The 22416-nt window shown below is 44.7% G+C and overlaps 1 protein-coding gene across 2 annotated transcripts in view; it reads right to left on the reverse strand.

Annotated features, from left to right (window-relative positions):
• Positions 1-1680: 1680 nt before the first annotated feature.
• The window catches only part of LOC138515904 (alcohol dehydrogenase 1-like), a 474385-nt gene continuing 453649 nt past the window's right edge, over positions 1681-22416 (reverse strand). For both annotated transcript variants that reach the window (XM_069630666.1, XM_069630665.1), the window contains exon 9: positions 1681-2076. In XM_069630666.1, the coding sequence (XP_069486767.1) occupies positions 2052-2076 (25 nt within the window). In that variant the 3' untranslated portion in view covers positions 1681-2051. The remainder of the gene's footprint in view (positions 2077-22416) is intronic.

Genomic DNA, 22416 nt, shown 5'->3' on the forward strand with positions numbered 1-22416 from the left:
TGGGACGCGCTGTGTTGTGAGATGATGTGTGTTGATATTCCGGGTTCTGCGTCAAGTAACGTTATCACGTAGGTGATGATTTGGTGCGTTTTACTACGCAGTATAGTAATGTTCTGGAGATAGGTGAAGCATATCACTAGGTTTGGTGCTGTTAGACTCAGGGGCAGGGCATATGCATTGGTGTCGCCAAGGCAGTTCCCCTTGGGCGATGCAGGAACGGATAAGATTATCACAAGATGGCCGCACCCTGTTGCCTGATTTCCCATGTGTAAAAAAGAGTAAAAGTACGGTAAGGTGCATAGGAAATGTTTGTGTGATCGATCCATGTATGCTTAGAAGTACATGCCCGAACACTTTGGAAAATAATATTTCTGAGTGCACTATTATTTTAATAGATCCATTTGTTGCTGCATTCGCTGCAGATGATTTTATAAGGTCTGTTTCTGTATTATTTTTAATGTCTGTATGGTGTGTTTAAAACATTTTTTGTGCAAAGTACACATAAAGTAATGGGCAATAATTTCTTTATATAGAGAAGTGTGGTGTTTTCCATTAGGAGGGCCGGTCTTAGAATGCGCAGGCATTTACAAAAGGAATGCCACCGAGTTGTCAGTTGAGGGGGTGCACACTGAGAGCCTACTTAGCAGACTTCTGGTAAGAGGTTGTATACAACTGATTATGCTTGCATTTTCAAACACGATGAAGGAGGATTTCTGTGCTATAAAGGAAGTCGTATTTGTTGATATTTGTAATGTCATCTTTGAATTCCTGGGTGTTAGTCTTAGCAGTGCACAGTGGTGGCGCGAGTTATGGTTGCTTAGCTTACCATAACTTCCTAATTTCTGGGGTTTTCCGGTTTTACTTCAAACCATAACGTCCCTTTAACAATGTTTTTTTTCACTGAATATATATATACATATATATATATATATATATATATAGGTACGTGAACAAGCTGCATGTGAGCAGCGAAACGCGTTGTACCGTGTTCCTTTAATCTTCGGCTGATGCCTAATAAAACTGGAAATTGAACAGACTTTATGCTGCATCAAACTTGGTCTTCTTGAAGGAAGTGTTCCCTGCACTGCTGTGAGTGCTATCCCCCCTGGGAGGAATGGAATCTTTTTCTCCGGTTGCTAATATATATATATAAAGGGTCTTGATGAATATTGTTCTTATAGAACTACACCCTTTTGTGTGCTCACTAATATCACAAAATTACAACCCTCGGATGTGCAAAGTTCTCTCAAAGCCCCATTGCACCGGAGATGAAGAGGTACACTTCTTCCTCGATGCCTGTCACCCCTTCATATAATGGGTTTAAACAGCATTTTATCGATATGGTAATTTTGCATTATCTGTTTTATTTTACAGTTATGTTATCTTAACTTGCCAGTAAGTTAGCCGGTTAATCATATTCAGGAAACAAGCACATTTTGGAGCAACCCATACAACCGGAATATTGCTTAAATTTAAAGTGAATTCTTAAACACATTACATCCACATGTTTCGAATGCCTGTGACCTTTGTTACTGAATTGATGACGTGTTCATTCATTCAACTCTCATCATTGTTAAACGGGCCCATTAAACACTATTCTATTCAACGGAAACCTCGGTGTGCTCCCAAAGCTTTGCGAATGCCACCCCACGAAGACTAACGAAATAAGGAAGCATGGTCTAATTAGTCACATTTTTTATTCCTGAATTACAAACCAGTGCACGAGATAACAAGCAAGCAATTGTGAAATCATAAACCCTAGATTAAGTACAACACATGTTACATACATATATGTATATATGTTATGAGGAAAACGAAGCCAACATTTCATTGGAGTACTTTAAGACATAAGAAGCACTACTAAAGGTTTCATTTAGGGGCTAACCAATGTATTATGTTAAACTACTTCCCTGATAATTTCCTATTTTTTTTCAAATATCATAAAGGGTTAAGGACATTGCAAATATAGCACTGAGCAGGTTTTGAAGACGTAGGTTCCGAAGGTGCAGAAAGATGTTGACTGGATGGAAGACGCGCCCCAAAGGAAGATCTTAAAATATCAGGATACTGCGGATACTGAAAGAGGAAATACATGTGGTTAGGCACGCTGGACATGGAGGAAATACATGTGGTTAGGCACGCTGGACATGGAGGAAATACATGTGGTTAGGCACGCTGGACATGGAGGAAATACATGTGGTTAGGCACTCTGGACATGGAGGAAATACATGTGGTTAGGCACGCTGGACATGGAAAGGAGTGTCCTCAAACAGCCTAGACCTGCTTGCTTATTGCTAAACACAGGTTGTATACTAAATGACCTTTTCACAATCGACCTCGGGAGAATTGATCTAATTTAGAAGGCCAATTAGGACATGTATGCAGGGAGAAACCCCTGCTACCCCCCACCCATTCCAAAAAACCCTGTAACCACCCATCCAATCCCCTTAGATTATTTATAATCCAAAACCAACCCAATACATATATAAAATAACTAAAATAATATAAAGGTCATTTGTGCAGAAGGTCAATTAGGACCACTATAATTAGGTCAATTGTGCAAAAGGTCAATTGTAAAAGGTCAATTTGGGTAATACCCTAAACACATACTCAGTGTTTGATTTCAATGGGCTGTGATCTTCTGAAGGTCGCCCACTCAGTTGTTGGGATGATTACAATGTGATGTACTTGTAAATTAGCAAGAATCAAGATCACACCCACCGGATCACACCCCCTCCCTCTTTTCTTTCTTGTTCAGATCCCAATCAAGAACGGTCACAAAGCACTGACTTGGACCATGGATCTACGTAAGACGCCCCTGGCTCTCAGAGTCCACTGCTGGAGGCCTCTGAATGTGAAGGAAAAAAAAGGTGTTGCGTAATGGGGAAGTGTTGACAACCTTAGTCCAATCATGTGAAGACATGCATGTTCACCCCTCCACAAAATTCACAGAGAACGTGCAGTGTTCGGCAGCGATCACAATACTACTCCTGTGATGCCTCACCATTGACTTTGCTCCATAGCTCAAAACACGTCTTAGCATGCATTGGCATTAAATGTGTGTTAAGAGGTTCCAATCTTGTCAAACTATTGAATGAACAGAGACAACCACACTATATGTGCTTAGTGACCAATATTAAATGTGTTAGGGTTGTTGTATTGTTTGGAATAAATACAATTTTACCAGTGCAGCTGTAGTTTGGGTTTTTTGAAATTGCGCACTGTCAGAGGAGCTAAAACTATAGTTGGACTGATTGATGCTGATGTCAATGGGTACAAGTGCAGCAATCTAACCTTGATACAGAGTGGACATATTACCCAGCACAGGTGCACGGTTTAGTTTAGTGTGCCCATTTCTATTCCGTACAATCTCAATTGACAACAAAAGAAAGAGGGTAAACTATGAAGGAGTCGACCACTGTTCACAAAAATGAACTGACACAGTACTGACATAGAACCTAAATATCAGACAAGGAGAAACGGAAGGGAGATGGAGAGAGGAAGGTCAGCTGAGTGGAAGGTGATGCGATTTGATCACAAAGGTGAAAGAAATTGGATGAAATGGGAAAAAAAGAAAATAGGGGGGAGAGATGAGCTGAGTTGAGAGCGGGCACTCTATACCTAGGTTACATGACATTTTGCATTTGAAATGGAAACATATTGTATTCTTTAACTTGTATTATTGTTCAGAAAAGTCCCCAACACTTTCATCAGTCGGTTCATCCCCAAAATCACTGTTGAAACAAACATGTCCTTTTCACCGCGATTTCCTTAGACACAGACACATTAAGCTTTCAGGCTTCATATCATATATGTCTGTATATTAAGCAATCGAAGGTACTGGGCATCTCCATGTGCAGGTGTGCATTGGTGTAATCAGCGTGTTCATGTAATATACACACATAGGTTAACATTTCCAGTGCCACATATAGATGAGGGCTTTTGGGGAAGGAATCTCAGTGCTTGCGTATGTGTGTGGGGGCATAGCTCCATGTTTGTAGGATTTGAGTGTCCATGTGTGTGTTATTACCTAGGTTATTATATATGTGGTGCGCTTACTTTGTTTTTGTGGGGGAAACAGTTCACACGATACATTTCTAAGAGTGGCAATGGCCATAGACTGAAATGTAACCAAAAAGAACAACAGACAGCATGCCTGCTTGAAACCTTCTCGGAGAAACGCAACCCCACCTCCTGAGACAGTAATTCATAGACTTTAACACGGTGGTGAGAAGGAAACACAATCTTAAGATAAGACACACAAAGAACATCCTTCACTGGCCATAGGAAGATAGATGCCTTGCTGCATTTTGGAGTCACAGTCCTGCCAACTCTTTTCTTTATCTCAGAGCTCAGAAATGTCAAGTCCACGTGCTAACCTGCGGTTCTCCACGTCCTTCCTCACATGCTCGTACGTTTATAGACCTACATTCAGTTCCACACAATTACATTCTTCAGGTTTTCTTAGCACGTGACACCTACTGGTGCAGAGGCCTTGAAGAGCAATGTCAGCAGCGTCACCATCTAATGCTACGCTTTTTGAGTCCCTTAATCCTTATTTTGCTTTCTCTATATTATCCTTTTTATGCTTGTTGCTTGCTCTAAATAACCATTGGGTTTCTCAAACCTCTTCCACTCTCGCATATGTTCAAACTTTATTTGGGTCTTACAATCTCTCTTTCAGGTGGCTCTGTCTTATTCACCTCTAATCTATTCCCAGGATTTTAACTCAGTGCCTCCATTTTCCCCCTGTCTTTCCTCTGCCTCCCCTCTTTGTTCCTCTATATATTTCTCTCTCTCTAATTGGGCTTTTGATCTGTTTCATTTCTCTAAGGTCTTTAACTGCTCTTACTCTTTTTTTCTCTCTCTATGCCTCCCTCTGTTTTTCTCTCACTTGCACATGTGGGCACCCAGAAACATGCACACAAGGGCACACACACACGAAAATACACACACATCTCCACCACGTGTGCCTTTCTATGTCAATATTTCTGTTTTGCACTCTCTCCCACACTTTTGTGTCTCTGAAGACTCTCTATACCAATATCTTTCATCTACGTTCCTCTAATGACGCTCCTGATTCAGTGACTTTGAGCTGTCTATTTGTCCTTTACTCTCCTCGCTCGCTCCTCCCTCTCTTTTTCTTTCTGTCCCTCTCTCTATCTCACTGCTGTGTTCTTATCTTGCCTTCACTCTCCAAATTCGAGGCCACCCTCTTCATGTTTCCCACTCACCTGTATTAGTTGTCACTCTGTGTCTCACCTATGTGCTGCTCATCATTTATCATCTCCGTTCCTTTGACAGTGAAACTTCTTTGACACACCCACCCAAACTAATGGAAGGATAGCTCAGGGGCAACACTTTTGTCTTGGAAGCAATGCAACGCAGCGCGATCATACGCTGAGAAACCACTCCCTGGAATTAAGCGCGTTATAAATTAACAATAAAATAAATAAACAAATATAAATTGTGCTTTCAATCACTTAATCATTAACCTCTATGTCTTTGATTTCTGTATCATTCCACTCTGCACCATGTATCTCTTTATTTTTCACCTCTCACACTGAACCTTATTTCTTTTCAACTCTCCTGCTCACTCTCCCTTTATGTCTCTCTCTCTCAACCATCTATCACACACCCCAAACTTTCAAACACATGTGTGCCTTTATCTGCCCATGTGCCTTTCTTTGTTTTGTTCTTTCTCTATAATGTAATTGCTACTAATCACTGTACCTTCACTCAAGCTTTCTAACGTTGTGTCACTGCTAATATCTCGGTTTCTCTTTCTTAGCCGTCTCTCGCTTTAGTGCCCTTGAAATACATCTTCTTTCCTTTCTTTGCCTCTAACTTTATATTTATAACTGGTGTACCTCTATATATTTATCATATGCGCAAAACACTATTGCTCTATCCCTTTTTTCCTCTGTTTAATAAATACCCAATACATTTTACTTTGTATACCTCATCTCTTTCTTACACACACACACACACACACACACGACATAGACAACAGACAAAAGATACAACACGTGACATACACAAGTGACAATTTAGGGAGCCAAGTCTGCAAGCTAAAGAGGAGAATTGTACAAATATACAAAATGATATTATCACGCAGCGCTGGAAAGAGTGGTGGGTTCGGGTGGGGAGGATCAGGCAGTAGATGGGGTGCTCCCTCTTTGGCCAGCAGGTGAAGTTTAAGCAAAGCTTTCAAGAGATGCACTGTTTTACTGGTGATGGAAATCGGGTTCCAATGGAGCAGGACTAGCAGTGAGAAGGAGCAGAAGCGAGCAGAGGCATGGATGGGTGATTGGGGTTGAGTGCAGAGGAAGAGTGAAGGGAACAAGGTGGTGGATAGACAGAGATACTGTCAGCCGTTGCTCACGAGCAAGATCGGTGACAGCTTTCTAGAATAGGAGGAGGCACTTGAAGTGGGAAGATTGACTATGGGGAGCCATCCATTATGGTGTCTAAGTTAGATGTGGGGGAGGATCTGGGTAGGCAATATAGATAGCGAGTAGCATAGTTTAGAACTTTGTCCAGAAGGATGAAGGCGTCCAGAGGAATGCCAATGAGTAAGCACAAGCAGTGGCAGTGTTTCTTCAGGACAAGGGCAGCTATTAGAATTTTCACAGAGTGGTGAGTACGAAATGCACAATTCTGAATGGTTAGAGGGTTACTATGAGCAGGAGTGGTAGAAATGCATTGTTACAATCAGAGGTCACTATCTAAAAGGGCCCCAAGTTAACAGGCCTTGGGCAAAGGAGCACGAAAGTCAGGTGGGAATGAAATGGGGGGATGGAGGAGAAGATTAGCATTGGAAGCTGGGAGAAAGATGACTTATGTTCTCAAACAGTTCATTTACAGATAGCGGTGACAAACCAGATATTCCATGGCTTCGGCTAAGAAGGGAAAGGAGAAAGCAATGTGACTGTACGCAGCAAAGAGGAGATGGTGAAAGCAAAAAGATGAGAGCAGTCTACCCAGGGCATTGGCATAGATGGTGATGAGCCGGGGCCCAAGAACTGATCTTTTTGGGAAATGGACAGGGAAGAGGTGAGGTCTGTAGTTTGAAAGGAACACCCTTACAGGTATGTGGCTAACAATGCTAGAGCAGATTTGTGAAACCCAAGGTTCTGGAGAGTGAGGAGGACAACAAAATGTGGTGTGGAAGGTTGCCCAGAGCAATTGCCAGTGGTTTAGATTCATTCGAAACCTTCCACCCATCACTTTTGTGGTCAGTTTGTTTCTCCTTGTGAGGGAGGGTATGCCCAGACGTGGGTCCCTTGCTCGCTGCGCCACAGGGAACCAGGCTGCACCTCACGGAGGAGGTCCAACAAGGCCGAAACATGTCTGGGGTTGCTTGGTTTTCTGTACAGAGGGGACCTGGCCCAGCAGTGTGGGCTGGGCTGCTACATTCGGTGGCGGCCAGGCCTGGATTGACCCACCGGGATACCGGGAGTTTCCCTGGTAGACCTTAGAACATAGGGCCTCTTTTCTTGGCAGAAGGATACATAGATAAGGAAAACACACTTTGTTTGCTTGAAATGGTTCAGTTCATTTTGATAATCGTGATTACAATTGCAAATTTCAATTCATTTTCTTGTGCTTTTTACTTTTAATTTCGCAGCTTAAGTGACTGAGAGTCATGATCTCTGCCGAGCAGTTTTTTGGGGCTAACGGGGACGTGGGGAACATCACAGCAGGGCCAGCCATACTGGGTGTAGTTTGTTTGCATGATTCTTTCTGCCCATGGATTTGGGGATGGGTGCATGCGATTTGTTGGAGGCACCGGGCATAATTAGGTAACCGCACATGCCCTAATGTGCTTGCCTACAATGCACAGGTGCGGCCTAACCTTACAACGCTCCAGCGACGAGCTGCATCATCCTTTCAGCTCAGCACGTTGAACTGCACGACCTGCTGCGAGTCTGCGGCTCTAGGCTGTCTGGGTGCACTGGCTGAGGTAAGGATTGGGCGATTGTCACTCTTTCTTTTTTGTTTTCTTCTGGTACTTTGCACAGGACAGGAGTCGTGCTTAGCAACACTTTTTGCTTTGTACATGACGGTGCGTGTTTTCTGTATTTGTTACATGGGAGGGATTCCAGGGCCGGACCGCAGGTCAGAGCCGAGACATCTGGTGAACCACCACACATCCGGGTAGGTAAAGCGGTGGGGCCACTTACACCTATAAACGACACCTGAGCGTCTGTTACTGCGCCAGCCTTTTCCTGTTAAGGGACCCATGCACATAAGCGTCAGCTAGCCATAGAGGCTCCTAAGGTGACCCATTCCTTTCCCTAATAGTTGTTGGTTGTGTTTCTGCCGTAGTTGGATTTCTTTTTTGTATGACTGCTCTCGTGCTATGGACAATGATGTCTTTCTAGTGCAATATGTTCTTTCCACTAATATTTCATGTCATTGTGAGGCGCTAGCCTAGGTCAGGTGGTGAGGATGCAAGAATTCCCCTCCACCTCCACATTCAGCGGCAAGACTGGCCGACATCCCTTGCTTTCTGCACTCCTGACTGGGGACATGAGATCCTCTGACCTGTCACCACGTTACAATGGCCACTATAGATTTTTCGCAAATTATTGGGAAAAAGCTAACCGTGTGCCTAAACTGTCCCGAAATAAACGAAAAGACCTAATCCTTGTTTTGTGTAATTAATTTGGGTTGATATGGTGGGGGGGGGGATTGGAGGCATGCAGGAGCTGTTTTTTTTGGAGCTTTGTTGATACCTCTCCCTGGTAACTTGATAGCATTGGTGGCCACCTACTTCACTGATGCCTGCTGACATGTGCCCACTGTGCGCCCTTGCACCGAGCCTTATAGTGCAATATGCCTGACTGCTGACTGACCACATGCTTTCTTCCCGTGCTGCACCCCTGTCATGCCTTTACCTGTTATGTGCATTTCTTTTAAATGCACATCCCTCTTTCTATTTACTGGTAATGTCTGTAAACTGCCCCACGTTTCCCTTTCAGACTCTTTAGACACAACGCAGCCTCAACCCTGGCCCCTGCCTTGAAGTGGGTTCTACATGGTGTTTGTTATTTGTGGGGAATTGGGGGCCTGGGTCCACTGTTTGGTTCCTTTCGCGCATTTCTTTGTACAACGTGCGTTTTTGCACAGATCGTCGCTCATGCATACTGCTTGCTTGGGGGGATGTGAGGAGGGGAGGGGCAGGGTAGTGCTTTGAGTCGTTGGGGGGTGAGAGGAAGGTTAGTGCGATCGAGGGAGAAGGGAGGCACAGCAATTAGGGGTGGTGGCAGGGAGAGTGTCGGGGCCTTTCAATCTTTTCAAATGAAAGGGGCCTCAGGGGGGCCCCCAACAACTGCCCCCATGTTACCAATGTGTGCTTTGTAGTGCTCCCAATACAAGCTGCATTTTCTCTTCCCTTGCGACATACAGAAGTGTTCGCACCTCATTGCCTTCTAACACTGGTTCCTTCACATTAGCCCCTTGCTAGCACATTAGCCCCTTGCTAGCAAAGAATGGTTTAGAGCTCTTCGATGGGCCTGTAGTGTTTAAGCTCTATGCTGGCTCGCAGTCTTGTCAATCGGCAGCTATTTACTTTATCACTGTTGCCATTTTATTGAATGCACCACACAGGTGCCTCAACCTGTTTTCGCTCTCACCAGGGGGCCCCCAACCCTCATGTTGAAATGGGCCCCCACACATCTTCAGCCATGCCTGAATGGTGGTGAGAGTGCACAGCAGAGCGTGTCAGACAGAAGGAGAGAACTGTTGTGCTCGACTGGAGATGTGTCAGGACATGGACATGTGTCAGGGCTTGTAGGGGCCCATTTCAACATGATGTTTGGGTCACTATGGCATACAGCTGGGAAAAACAATCAGATCAGAGCCACTAGAGGGGTGCTTTGATTATAATGGACAACTAAAGGCGTGTAGTGAGGTGGTTAAAAGCTGTAGATTATCACAGGTCAGTAAGCCAGTGGGGAGCTGAAACACCAATGGCCTCTGAAAAGTTATTAATTGCTGTTTGTCAGCAATGTGCTAATGTACTCGAAACTAGAGTAACAAGCCACCATTTGGGCTTTTGTGCAGGCATCGAAAAGGCACTTGCCAGGCACAGCCCTAATGGTATTAACTACTCATTGCAGGTGCAAAATGGTTCAAGTACCTGGGCATATAATACCAGTGCCTGGCAACAGCTTAAAACATTTTAACAAGTAAAACAGTTTGCCTTTGTCGATGCTTGTTTTAAACAGGACTTCAGTGAAGGACACAGAGAGTGCTTGTAAATCAAATGGCTGAAGGCAGACCTGATAAGACATTTGTATTACTCTAATAACGTGTTTACAACTCCAATTAAGTCATGAACTCTCATAAGACTGCGTTGAACAAACACTGCCCAGCCCTTTGAATGTAAAGCCTGATGGTAAAGCTTGATTAAAGTGAGCTCAAATAGTTCCCATGAGGAGGTGTTTTGAGCAGGTAGAGGCAGGAATGGGTGGGAATAACCATAGAGATTAACATGGACAGGCAATGGTTGGGCACACAACCAAAATACACATACAGACAATGTGTCCCTTTTAGGTCTTTCCTCCAGATCTGTACTCCAATGCAATAGGTTCTGCTTATAGGATAGTCCCAACTAAAAAGGTGAAAGGTCTTGTTGTGGTCCTTCATTGTGAGTTTGTAGGGCCACAGAACAGTGGTGAAATTGAAGAAGCAGCAGCAGCGCTGACAATGCACAGCTGAGAGGATGCAGAATGTGTGGGAGTGACAGAACATTGGGATAGACATGAAGGGGAGCACTCATACATCATATGGGGCATGGGTGTAAGTGAAGGTTAGAGTGTGGCACAATTGGAGTGAAAGTGAGCTTACAAGACTGAATTAGAGTGAGAGAATGACTAAGAGCGCAGTGTTAGAAGTGAGTGATAAGGGGCGTGTGTTGCATGGTAGAGAGTCTGGATTCGAGTGACAGTTCAAGGACATAAGAGAGCAGGTCTGCGAGCATAAGAGCATTGTGAGATATGGGGACAACTGCAAAGTGGGGGTAGGCATGAGTGAGCAGGGGTTATTGCCATAGAGTAGCGGCAAAGGCGAGAGAGCACTGGTGAGGGCAGGGGTGGACTTGCCTGTAGGGAGCTCTGGGGATTTCCCAGTAGGCCTCTGCATCCTGGGCCTCTTTTTGTGGTTACCTATTTTATTTCTACATTTTCCCAAAGGAAAAAGATTATGGGGCCACTTTGAACATTATTTCCAGGGCCTCTTTTGGTTCCCAGTCCACCTCTGGTGGCGGCAACTGCTGACTGATTTGCACATGGCTGGTCCCCTTTTGCAATGGCGCAGACGGGCTAAAAAACTGTGGTGTGGAAGGTTGCCCAGAGCAATTGCCAGTGGTTTAGATTCATTCGAAACCTTCCACCCATCACTTTTGTGGTCAGTTTGTTTCTCCTTGTGAGGGAGGGTATGCCCAGACGTGGGTCCCTTGCTCGCTGCGCCACAGGGAACCAGGCTGCACCTCACGGAGGAGGTCCAACAAGGCCGAAACATGTCTGGGGTTGCTTGGTTTTCTGTGCAGAGGGGACCTGGCCCAGCAGTTCGGGCTGGGCTGCTACATTCGGTGGCGGCCAGGCCTGGATTGACCCACCGGGATACCGGGAGTTTCCCTGGTAGACCTTAGAACATAGGGCCTCTTTTCTTGGCAGAAGGATACATAGATAAGGAAAACACACTTTGTTTGCTTGAAATGGTTCAGTTCATTTTGATAATCGTGATTACAATTGCAAATTTCAATTCATTTTCTTGTGCTTTTTACTTTTAATTTCGCAGCTTAAGTGACTGAGAGTCATGATCTCTGCCGAGCAGTTTTTTGGGGATAACGGGGACGTGGGGGGTGGGGAACATCACAGCAGGGCCAGCCACACTGGGTGTAGTTTGTTTGCATGATTCTTTCTGCCCATGGATTTGGGGATGTGTGCATGCGATTTGTTGGAGGCACCGGGCATAATTAGGTAACCGCACATGCCCTAATGTGCTTGCCTACAATGCACAGGTGCGGCCTAACCTTACAAGGCTCCAGCGACGAGCTGCATCATCCTTTCAGCTCAGCACGTTGAACTGCACGACCTGCTGCGAGTCTTTCGGCTCTAGGCTGTCTGGGTGCACTGGCTGAGGTAAGGATTGGGCGATTGTCACTCTTTCTTTTTTGTTTTCTTCTGGTACTTTGCCCAGGACAGGAGTCGTGCTTAGCAACACTTTTTGCTTCGTACAAGACGGTGCGTGTTTTCTGTATTTGTTACATGGGAGGGATTCCAGGGCCGGACCGCAGGTCAGAGCCGAGACATTTGGTGGACCACCACACATCCAGGTAGCTAAAGCGGTGGGGCACCTTACACCTATAAACGACACCTGAGCGTCTGTTACTGCGCCAGCCTTTTCCTGTTAAGGGACCCATGCACATAAGCATCAGCTAGCCATAGAGGCTCCTAAGGTGACCCATTCCTTTCCCTAATAGTTGTTGGTTGTGTTTCTGCCGTAGTTGGATTTCTTTTTTGTGTGACTGCTCTCGTGCTATGGACAATGATGTCTTTCTAGTGCAATATGTTCTTTCCACTAATATTTCATGTCATTGTGAGGCGCTAGCCTAGGTCAGGTGGTGAGGATGCAAGAATTCCCCTCCACCTCCACATTCAGCGGCAAGACTGGCCGACATCCCTTGCTTTCTGCACTCCTGACTGGGGACATGAGATCCTCTGACCTGTCACCACGTTACAATGGCCACTATAGATTTTTCGCAAATTATTGGGAAAAAGCTAACCTTGTGCCTAAACAGTCCCGAAATAAACGAAAAGACCTAATCCTTGTTTTGTGTAATTAATTTGGGTTGATATGGGGGGGGGGATTGGAGGCATGCAGGAGCTGTTTTTTTTGGAGCTTTGTTGATACCTCTCCCTGGTAACTTGATAGCATTGGTGGCCACCTACTTTGTTGTGTACTGGGTACACGCATTACGCATGCGCGAGACTCATGGAGCTCGCGCATGCGCACTTGAAAAATAAAGGCGGTGCCTCTGCAGTTCGAGCCGGAGACCGGAGCCATCGCACGTCTCCGGCGTGTGTCTTTGGTGTGCCTGAATGCGTGTGCCTGGGTGCATGCTGGATGACTCGCGGAGAGGCCCGCGAGCATACAAAACTGGCGACGAGGCGGGATGTGAACCGCTACCTCGTTCCGACAACATCGCAGGAACGGAGTGCAGCTCCGCAGTCGCGGACCCGCTCGAGATAGCCGGCGGCCATTTTGAGCGCTCGAGTGAAACATCACACGCAGTGGTTGCGGCCCGTTTTGGGTGCTCGTGCGCCATCTGTTAATCATCAGCAACTAGAAATAATTTTTGGACACTTCACAGCCCAGCTGGAGCAGGGCTGTGTTAGACAAAGCAACAAGAGACAACAAAGAAGATTTTTGTCACAGCTGGGAGCCGGATCACCCATTTTCAGCCAAGACTTTACTGTGAGTCCCCAGGGAGATGGGTGACGAGACAGAAGAGGAGGGTGCCACCGCTCCAGTACCACGTAGAGTACGCACCACCCTAGCGCCCATGCCTGAGTTTGACACTACAGGCCCCCCATCAAAACTCGGCCCCAAATGGCTCACATGGGTCAAAAGACTGGAAATGATGTTCAGGGCCTCGGGGGAAACAGCAGATGAGGCAAAGATTGCCATCATGATGTACTCGGCAGGCATGGAGGTCCAGAAGATATACGACTCCCTTGACATTCCAGTGGCGACTTATGACGCAGTCAAGCAAGCGCTAAGGGATCACTTCCTACCATTAGCGAATGTCGATTTTGACAGATTTGTTATGGGGGCTGAAAGACAACGCAGCGACGAATCACTAGACCAGTTCTGTGCCCGTCTGAGACACCTAGCGAGCTCCTGCAGGTGGGCCAACGAGGAAGAAATGGTCCGAAACCAACTATTGCAAGGATGTTGCTCTGGCAAACTCAGGATGCAAGTCCTGAGAGAACCGGGACTAACCCTCCGGCAGATCCTAGACATGGGGAGGGCGCATGAACTGGCGGAGGCCAGAGGGTCGAAGATGGACGCAGCCACTCATCCCAAATTGCGAGGAAGAGGCACTCGCTGTCAGGCGTTTTACGCCGGGAAAGGCCAGATGGACACCAAAACCGGAGGAAAAGACAACGAGATCGAACTCCCCTCAATCATGCTCATACTGTGGGTACGATCTCCCTCACAGGGGTGAGTGCCCAGCTAAGTCAAGGACATGTGGCAGATGTGGGGTCCCCGGACACTATGCCAGGGTGTGTAGGGCCACTATGCCCATGGCAGCCAACAGGGAGCCTGAGAGGTTCGTGAGGAATGGTGCCCGCACTGTGAAGGGTATATCTTCTCTGGAACAGGAGATACAGGATATGAACATCGCCGAGGAAGAAGAAGAAGAAGAAGGAGAAATATTCTGTATCTCCAGCATAGCAAGTGGCCCGGAACTCGACGAAAACCCACATGCACCGTGAACATTGGGGAAGTTCCCACCCCGGTCCTCATCGATACGGGAGCATCGGTATGTGTGCTCGCGGATAGACACTACAATGCACTTCGGGCCCGCCGACACTTTCGCCGTCCAGAGCCCAAATATATGCGTTTGGTGAAGATACCCCTCTACCCATCCAAGGAGTGTTCATAGCCCCAGTATCCCACGGCGGGAGCAGCATCAAGGCGAGGTTTTTCGTTACCAGCGTGAGCCCGCATTCATTGCTGAGTTGCGCAGCTTCGGAAGCGCTCAACCTAGTGCAATTCACATTCGCAGTATACCAGTCGGATCTGAACAGTCTGCTGGCACGCTTTCATGAACTCTTCAAAGGGATAGGGAAGCTAAAAGCTGAACCTGTACGGCTCCACATCGACAAGTCAGTCAGACCAACGGCACTAAAACATCGTCGCATTCCTTTTCACTTGAGGGCCCAGGTGGAAGAGGAACTACAACTCCTAATAGAACGAGACATTATCGAGAAAGTGGAAGGGCCGACGCCTTGGGTTTCCCAGATTGTTGTTGCCCCAAAGCCCAAGCAACCGGGGGCTGTACGCATTTGCGTCGACATGAGACTGCCCAATCTGGCTATAAAAAGAGAGCGTCATATCACACCAACTCTGGACGACATCGTTGGCGAGCTTCAAGGAGCCAAATTCTTTTCGAAATTGGACTTAAGAGCAGGGTACCACCAGCTGGAGCTCCACCCAGAGTCCAGATATATTACGACCTTCACAACCCATGAAGGACTGTACCAATATAAGAGACTCAGCTTCGGAATATCCTCCGCGGCTGAGGTCTTTCAAAATTCCATCAGGGGGGCTCTGTCAGGGTTGAAAGGGGTCATAAATATGTCGGATGACATTCTTGTATTCGCCAGGTCGGAGGCGGAGCACATCAAGCGCCTAGAAGACACTTTTCGCAGACTGCACAGCCTGGGGCTAACACTGCACCAGGAGAAGTGCGAGTTCATGAGGGACAGTTTAGAGTTTTTTGGATTCATCTTTCACGCGGGGGGTATATCACCCGATCCGAAGAAAGTGAAGGACATCAGGGAGGCATCATCACCCACGTCCCCGGCGGAAATTCGCAGCTTTTTAGGCATGGTAACATATTGCGGACGTTTTATTCGTGATTTGGCCTCCCTCTCTGAACCGTTAAGAGCTCTCACGAGGAAGGAAGTGGCATGGGCGTGGACTGGAAAAGAGCAGAGAGCGTTCACGGCCATCAAAGAAGCTCTGTCTGAACTAGACACCATGGCATACTTTAACCCGGCCCGGGAATCTGAGATAGTGGTGGATGCCAGTCCCGTGGGACTTGGGGCAGTTCTTTTGCAGGCAGATCAACAGGGAGCAATGAGGCCCATCGCGTATGCCAGTAAGGCACTGACCAGCACCGAGAGGAGGTATTCTCAAATTGAACGTGAAGCCCTCGCCATATTATGGGGCTGTAAACACTTCAGGTTATACATCCTAGGGAAGCCGGTTGTTGTCGTGACGGACCACAAACCACTACTGCCCATACTAGCTGGTGCCTCCTCCAAACCACCACCGAGAATAGAAAGGTGGATGTTATCCCTCATGGAATACGGGGTAAGACTGGTATACCGCCCAGGGACCCAAAACCCTGCTGACTACTTGTCTCGCCATCCCAGCTTTGGACAGTCAGGGGAGACCACGGAAGTTGCGAGCTGTGCGGACACCATTCATCTGGTTGTCGAATCAGCGCTTCCCATAGCACTATCGAGGGAAGAGATTGCCAACGAGTCCAATTCTGACGAGGCATTTCTGAGAGCGAAGGAAGCAGTGGCCTCAGGAGCATGGAAGGGCCTTCTCATGAACAATGCCAGGAGGAATGTGGAGGTGCAAAAGGACCTGCAGGCATTGTGGAGTGCACAACACGATTTGTCTGTAACGACCGATGGACTACTGCTGAGAGGACACAGGATCGTGGTTCCCAGGTCCCTCACAACGAAGGTCCTTCAACTGGCTCACAATGGGCATCAGGGGATGACCAGGATGAAGGCACGCCTCAGACTCAAGGTCTGGTTCCCGGATTTGGAGAAGAGGGTTGAAGAATTTGTGAGGGCATGCATCCCATGCCAGGCCACCAGCCCAGCGGAAAGAGGTCCACCAATACAATCCATGGCAAGAAGTGAACTACCCTGGGGGACAGTCCATGCCGACTTCGGCTCCACCGGTCGGGGTCTGTACTTCCTGGTTGTGACCGACCAGTGGTCCCGTTATCCCGAAGTGGAACTGGTCGAATCCACGGCCAGCGACCACACCATCACAGCGATGGACAAGATTTTCGCCACCCATGGTTTTCCCGTGGAATTGTGTTCGGACAATGGGGCACCTTTCCAGGGGCAAGTGTTTGCCCGATACTGTGAAGAAAGGGGAATAAAACACCGCAAAGTCACCCCGTTATGGCCAAGGGCCAATGGCGAGGTAGAGCGATTCATGCGCACCTTAAACAAGATATTTCGCATATCCGAAAATGGAGGGGAAGACCTCCGAAGAAACCTGTTTGAATTTCTCCGAGAGTATCGTACAACTCCACACCGATCCACGGGAATTGCACCGGCGGAAGCGCTTTTTAGAAGGATACCGCGAGGGCTCATACCCGAGTCCGAAGGGTGGGAACCAGGCGTGATAGACAACGAGCAGGTACAGTTGGATAGAGTGTCCAGGAATGAGAGAGAAAACAAAAAGTGTCTAAACTTAAAGACACTCCCGTCCCCTGCACACCTTACAAGCTGAAATAAATCAGTCAAATTTCATAACATTTGCACTTTTATATATAGAAAGAATTGTCAATTTAGAACATAGGTAACAAAATATCTTCATAAAAGTACAGAAAAAAGCTATCAACTGACTTCCAATATGGCCAGCATGAAAAACAAATCAAACCAGACAAAGAAATAAGCTCCCAATTTTGAACTGCAGCTTCAAGCTCTACGCGTTTCGGGGACTATCCCCTTCTTCAGGAGCAAAAATATCTGCAAGTATAGATATATATACAATTAGAGGACATCTCACATATCATTAAAAGTTTGGACAAACTAAACACATTAAATAAAGAGAATACATTAAATAATTATGTACACATAAATCGAACCACAATTCTACATAGCATACACAAGTGGTTGTATATTCACAGTGGTACAACTGGTATGGCTCCAAATGTAAATCTCAAAATGCATTAAAACCTAAAACACTTATTCGTATGTACCTCACAGTGGGAATGTTGTCAAAGAAAATAGAGTCTCTGTCTGTGCATCTGTCTGTGCACGACGTACACATAACCAGGATCCCTGCGAATACTCCTGCCGTCCTCAACAAGTGAAATGTGATTGCCGAACTCTGGAATACCAAAGTATATCTATCAGCTCCAATTACACGTAATTAAATCACCAAACCTTAATGACTAAACAACTAGTTCAAAAAACACCTATTACTCATTGGCAACTAATCTGTGCAGCTCAACGATCACCAAAATCCACAACCTTGTGCCACCACCTCATCTTTGTGCCAACACATCAACTTAACACAGAAAGTTAAAAAGCCCAAATCCTCAAAGAAAACCCAAAATTTAAAATGTGCAACTCTTCCAACATATATTATTTACCTAAGGCAAATCAATAGCCAATCCAATCCAAATTCAGGACTTCCAGTACTCCGCATCCAATGTAAAGCATCCTGCTGATTATAGATATGTATAATGCAACTAAAAAACAAACACAAAATATACCATTTACAAACTAACACCACCTTTCCAATACAAACATAAATAAATATAAACACATCCACACAGCTTAAACTTACTTCCAGAAGCGCACCTCTTCACCTCAGATTCAACGGCTCCTCTCCAATTTACACGTAACAGATCCCAACCCACAACACACTTCCTGGCTCATTTTATACTGTTTCCTGGTAGTCACATGATAAAGTCACGTGACCCGCCGGCACTGAATACTAAAAGAATGCACAAAACTCCCTGCAACCTGCCAAATACACAGCTAGTGCTAACTAAGCACACAGGTACTGAGTGAGTAAATCAAACAAAATAAAAAAGACACCAAAGATAAATGTGTGTGTAGTTAAAAAGGAGATAGACATAGAAGAAAGACGGCATTTTTGAAAAAATAAAAAAATAATAAATAAGTGCCTTAAAACTATTGCTGTCCATCAACCATACTTAACTACGCGGCAAATTCAGAAATAACCAAGTAAACTAGTTATGTACTAAAGATAAATGTGTATGTATTTAAAAAGAAGATAGACATAGAAGAAAGACTACATTTTTGAAAAAATTGAAAAAATAATGAATAAGTGCCTTAAAACAATTGCTGTCCATCAACCATACCTAACTACGCAGCAAGTTCAGAAATAACCAAGTAAACTAGTTATGTACTAATTACCCAAACCCAATAACTACTATTCCATACACCTTTAATGGAACAACCAGTATGTAACACCCGGAAAACACAAATCCCTCCATGTGACCTCAAACTCATATCAATTTATGCATTATGAACTACGCGGCAAATTCAGAGATAACCAAGTAACCTAGTTATGTACTCATTACACAAATCCAATAACTACTCTTCCATACACCTCTAATGGAACAACCAGTATGTAACACCCGGAAAACACAAATCACTCCATGTGACCTCAAACACATATGAATTTATGCATTATGAACGACTTAAACCATTCACCAACCATACCTCGACACCTACACAAAACAATTCAAAGAGAACTCTTCATTGAGCCCTCTTGGAGATAAAGTCCCCAAGAGGTCAATCCAAAACATCTCTCTCTGAGCTAATATTCTCAAAAAGTCACCTCCTCTGGGTGGTTTCTTCACCACTTCCAAAACATTAAACCTCAATTGTGCAATAGTATGTCTAGACATATTAAAATGCCTAGCAACTGAAGATTTCTCATTTTTACACCGTATTTGAGATTTATGTTCAGTCCAGTGATTTTTTTGCCCGTCTGCCCGAAGGAAATTCAGATGACATTGGTGACTAAAAAAAAGGGAACATTTCCTTGTTTGTCGTGTAGTCATTGTAACAATGTGGCTAAAGGAGAATACATTCTTCACCCGCAGACGGGCAAAAAAATCACTCTTAGAGATTTTGCCACATGTAGATCCACAGGGGTGATTTACAGCATTAAGTGCCCGTGTGGATTAATGTATATTGGACAGACAGCCAGATCCGCACGTGAAAGATGGACTGAACATAAATCTCAAATACGGTGTAAAAATGAGAAATCTTCAGTTGCTAGGCATTTTAATATGTCTAGACATACTATTGCACAATTGAGGTTTAATGTTTTGGAAGTGGTGAAGAAACCACCCAGAGGAGGTGACTTTTTGAGAATATTAGCTCAGAGAGAGATGTTTTGGATTGACCTCTTGGGGACTTTATCTCCAAGAGGGCTCAATGAAGAGTTCTCTTTGAATTGTTTTGTGTAGGTGTCGAGGTATGGTTGGTGAATGGTTTAAGTCGTTCATAATGCATAAATTCATATGTGTTTGAGGTCACATGGAGTGATTTGTGTTTTCCGGGTGTTACATACTGGTTGTTCCATTAGAGGTGTATGGAAGAGTAGTTATTGGATTTGTGTAATGAGTACATAACTAGGTTACTTGGTTATCTCTGAATTTGCCGCGTAGTTCATAATGCATAAATTGATATGAGTTTGAGGTCACATGGAGGGATTTGTGTTTTCCGGGTGTTACATACTGGTTGTTCCATTAGAGGTGTATGGAATAGTAGTTATTGGGTTTGGGTAATTAGTACATAACTAGTTTACTTGGTTATTTCTGAACTTGCTGCGTAGTTAGGTATGGTTGATGGACAGCAATTGTTTTAAGGCACTTATTCATTATTTTTTCAATTTTTTCAAAAATGTAGTCTTTCTTCTATGTCTATCTTCTTTTTAAATACATACACATTTATCTTTAGTACATAACTAGTTTACTTGGTTATTTCTGAATTTGCCGCGTAGTTAAGTATGGTTGATGGACAGCAATAGTTTTAAGGCACTTATTTATTATTTTTTTATTTTTTCAAAAATGCAGTCTTTCTTCTATGTCTATCTCCTTTTTAACTACACACACATTTATCTTTGGTGTCTTTTTTATTTTGTTTGATTTACTCACTCAGTGCCTGTGTGCTTAGTTAGCACTAGCTGTGTATTTGGCAGGTTGCAGGGAGTTTTGTGCATTCTTTTAGTATTCAGTGCCGGCGGGTCACGTGACTTTATCATGTGACTACCAGGAAACAGTATAAAATGAGCCAGGAAGTGTGTTGTGGGTTGGGATCTGTTACGTGTAAATTGGAGAGGAGCCGTTGAATCTGAGGTGAAGAGGTGCGCTTCTGGAAGTAAGTTTTAGCTGTGTGGATGTGTTTATATTTATTTATGTTTGTATTGGAAAGGTGGTGTTAGTTTGTAAATGGTATATTTTGTGTTTGTTTTTTAGTTGCATTATACATATCTATAATCAGCAGGATGCTTTACATTGGATGCGGAGTACTGGAAGTCCTGAATTTGGATTGGATTGGCTATTGATTTGCCTTAGGTAAATAATATATGTTGGAAGAGTTGCACATTTTAAATTTTGGGTTTTCTTTGAGGATTTGGGCTTTTTAACTTTCTGTGTTAAGTTGATGTGTTGGCACAAAGATGAGGTGGTGGCACAAGGTTGTGGATTTTGGTGATCGTTGAGCTGCACAGATTAGTTGCCAATGAGTAATAGGTGTTTTTTGAACTAGTTGTTTAGTCATTAAGGTTTGGTGATTTAATTACGTGTAATTGGAGCTGATAGATATACTTTGGTATTCCAGAGTTCGGCAATCACATTTCACTTGTTGAGGACGGCAGGAGTATTCGCAGGGATCCTGGTTATGTGTACGTCGTGCACAGACAGATGCACAGACAGAGACTCTATTTTCTTTGACAACATTCCCACTGTGAGGTACATACGAATAAGTGTTTTAGGTTTTAATGCATTTTGAGATTTACATTTGGAGCCATACCAGTTGTACCACTGTGAATATACAACCACTTGTGTATGCTATGTAGAATTGTGGTTCGATTTATGTGTACATAATTATTTAATGTATTCTCTTTATTTAATGTGTTTAGTTTGTCCAAACTTTTAATGATATGTGAGATGTCCTCTAATTGTATATATATCTATACTTGCAGATATTTTTGCTCCTGAAGAAGGGGATAGTCCCCGAAACGCGTAGAGCTTGAAGCTGCAGTTCAAAATTGGGAGCTTATTTCTTTGTCTGGTTTGATTTGTTTTTCATGCTGGCCATATTGGAAGTCAGTTGATAGCTTTTTTCTGTACTTTTATGAAGATATTTTGTTACCTATGTTCTAAATTGACAATTCTTTCTATATATAAAAGTGCAAATGTTATGAAATTTGACTGATTTATTTCAGCTTGTAAGGTGTGCAGGGGACGGGAGTGTCTTTAAGTTTAGACACTTTTTGTTTTATGTTTAACACATGCTCCAGTGTCAGGGCGTGTATTCCTCCCCAGCACCCAGAATTGTAATAAAATCTCTCTAAATAGTTATTTAGTTTTTGAGTAATTAGGTGTGCTCTGATAGATACTTCTTTTTGTAATTCAGGAATGAGAGAGAGACAGTACGGAGAAGGCTCCCCGAGAGGCCGATAGCAGTGGGGGATACCGTATTAGTACGAAACAGAAGGTCGGAGGGCAAGTTATCGACAACCTATGAGACTCAACCGCTGGGTGTAACTCATGTGAAGGGCACCATGGTCACAGCAGCCAATGCCAGAGGTACTATCACACGGAATTGTGGGGCAGGACACGTAGAGGGCCCTCCAATGGCAGAC

Source organism: Ambystoma mexicanum, chromosome 6q (assembly GCF_040938575.1).
Source record: "Ambystoma mexicanum isolate Mex_15411 chromosome 6q, UKY_AmexF1_1, whole genome shotgun sequence".
Taxonomy (NCBI): domain Eukaryota; kingdom Metazoa; phylum Chordata; class Amphibia; order Caudata; family Ambystomatidae; genus Ambystoma; species Ambystoma mexicanum.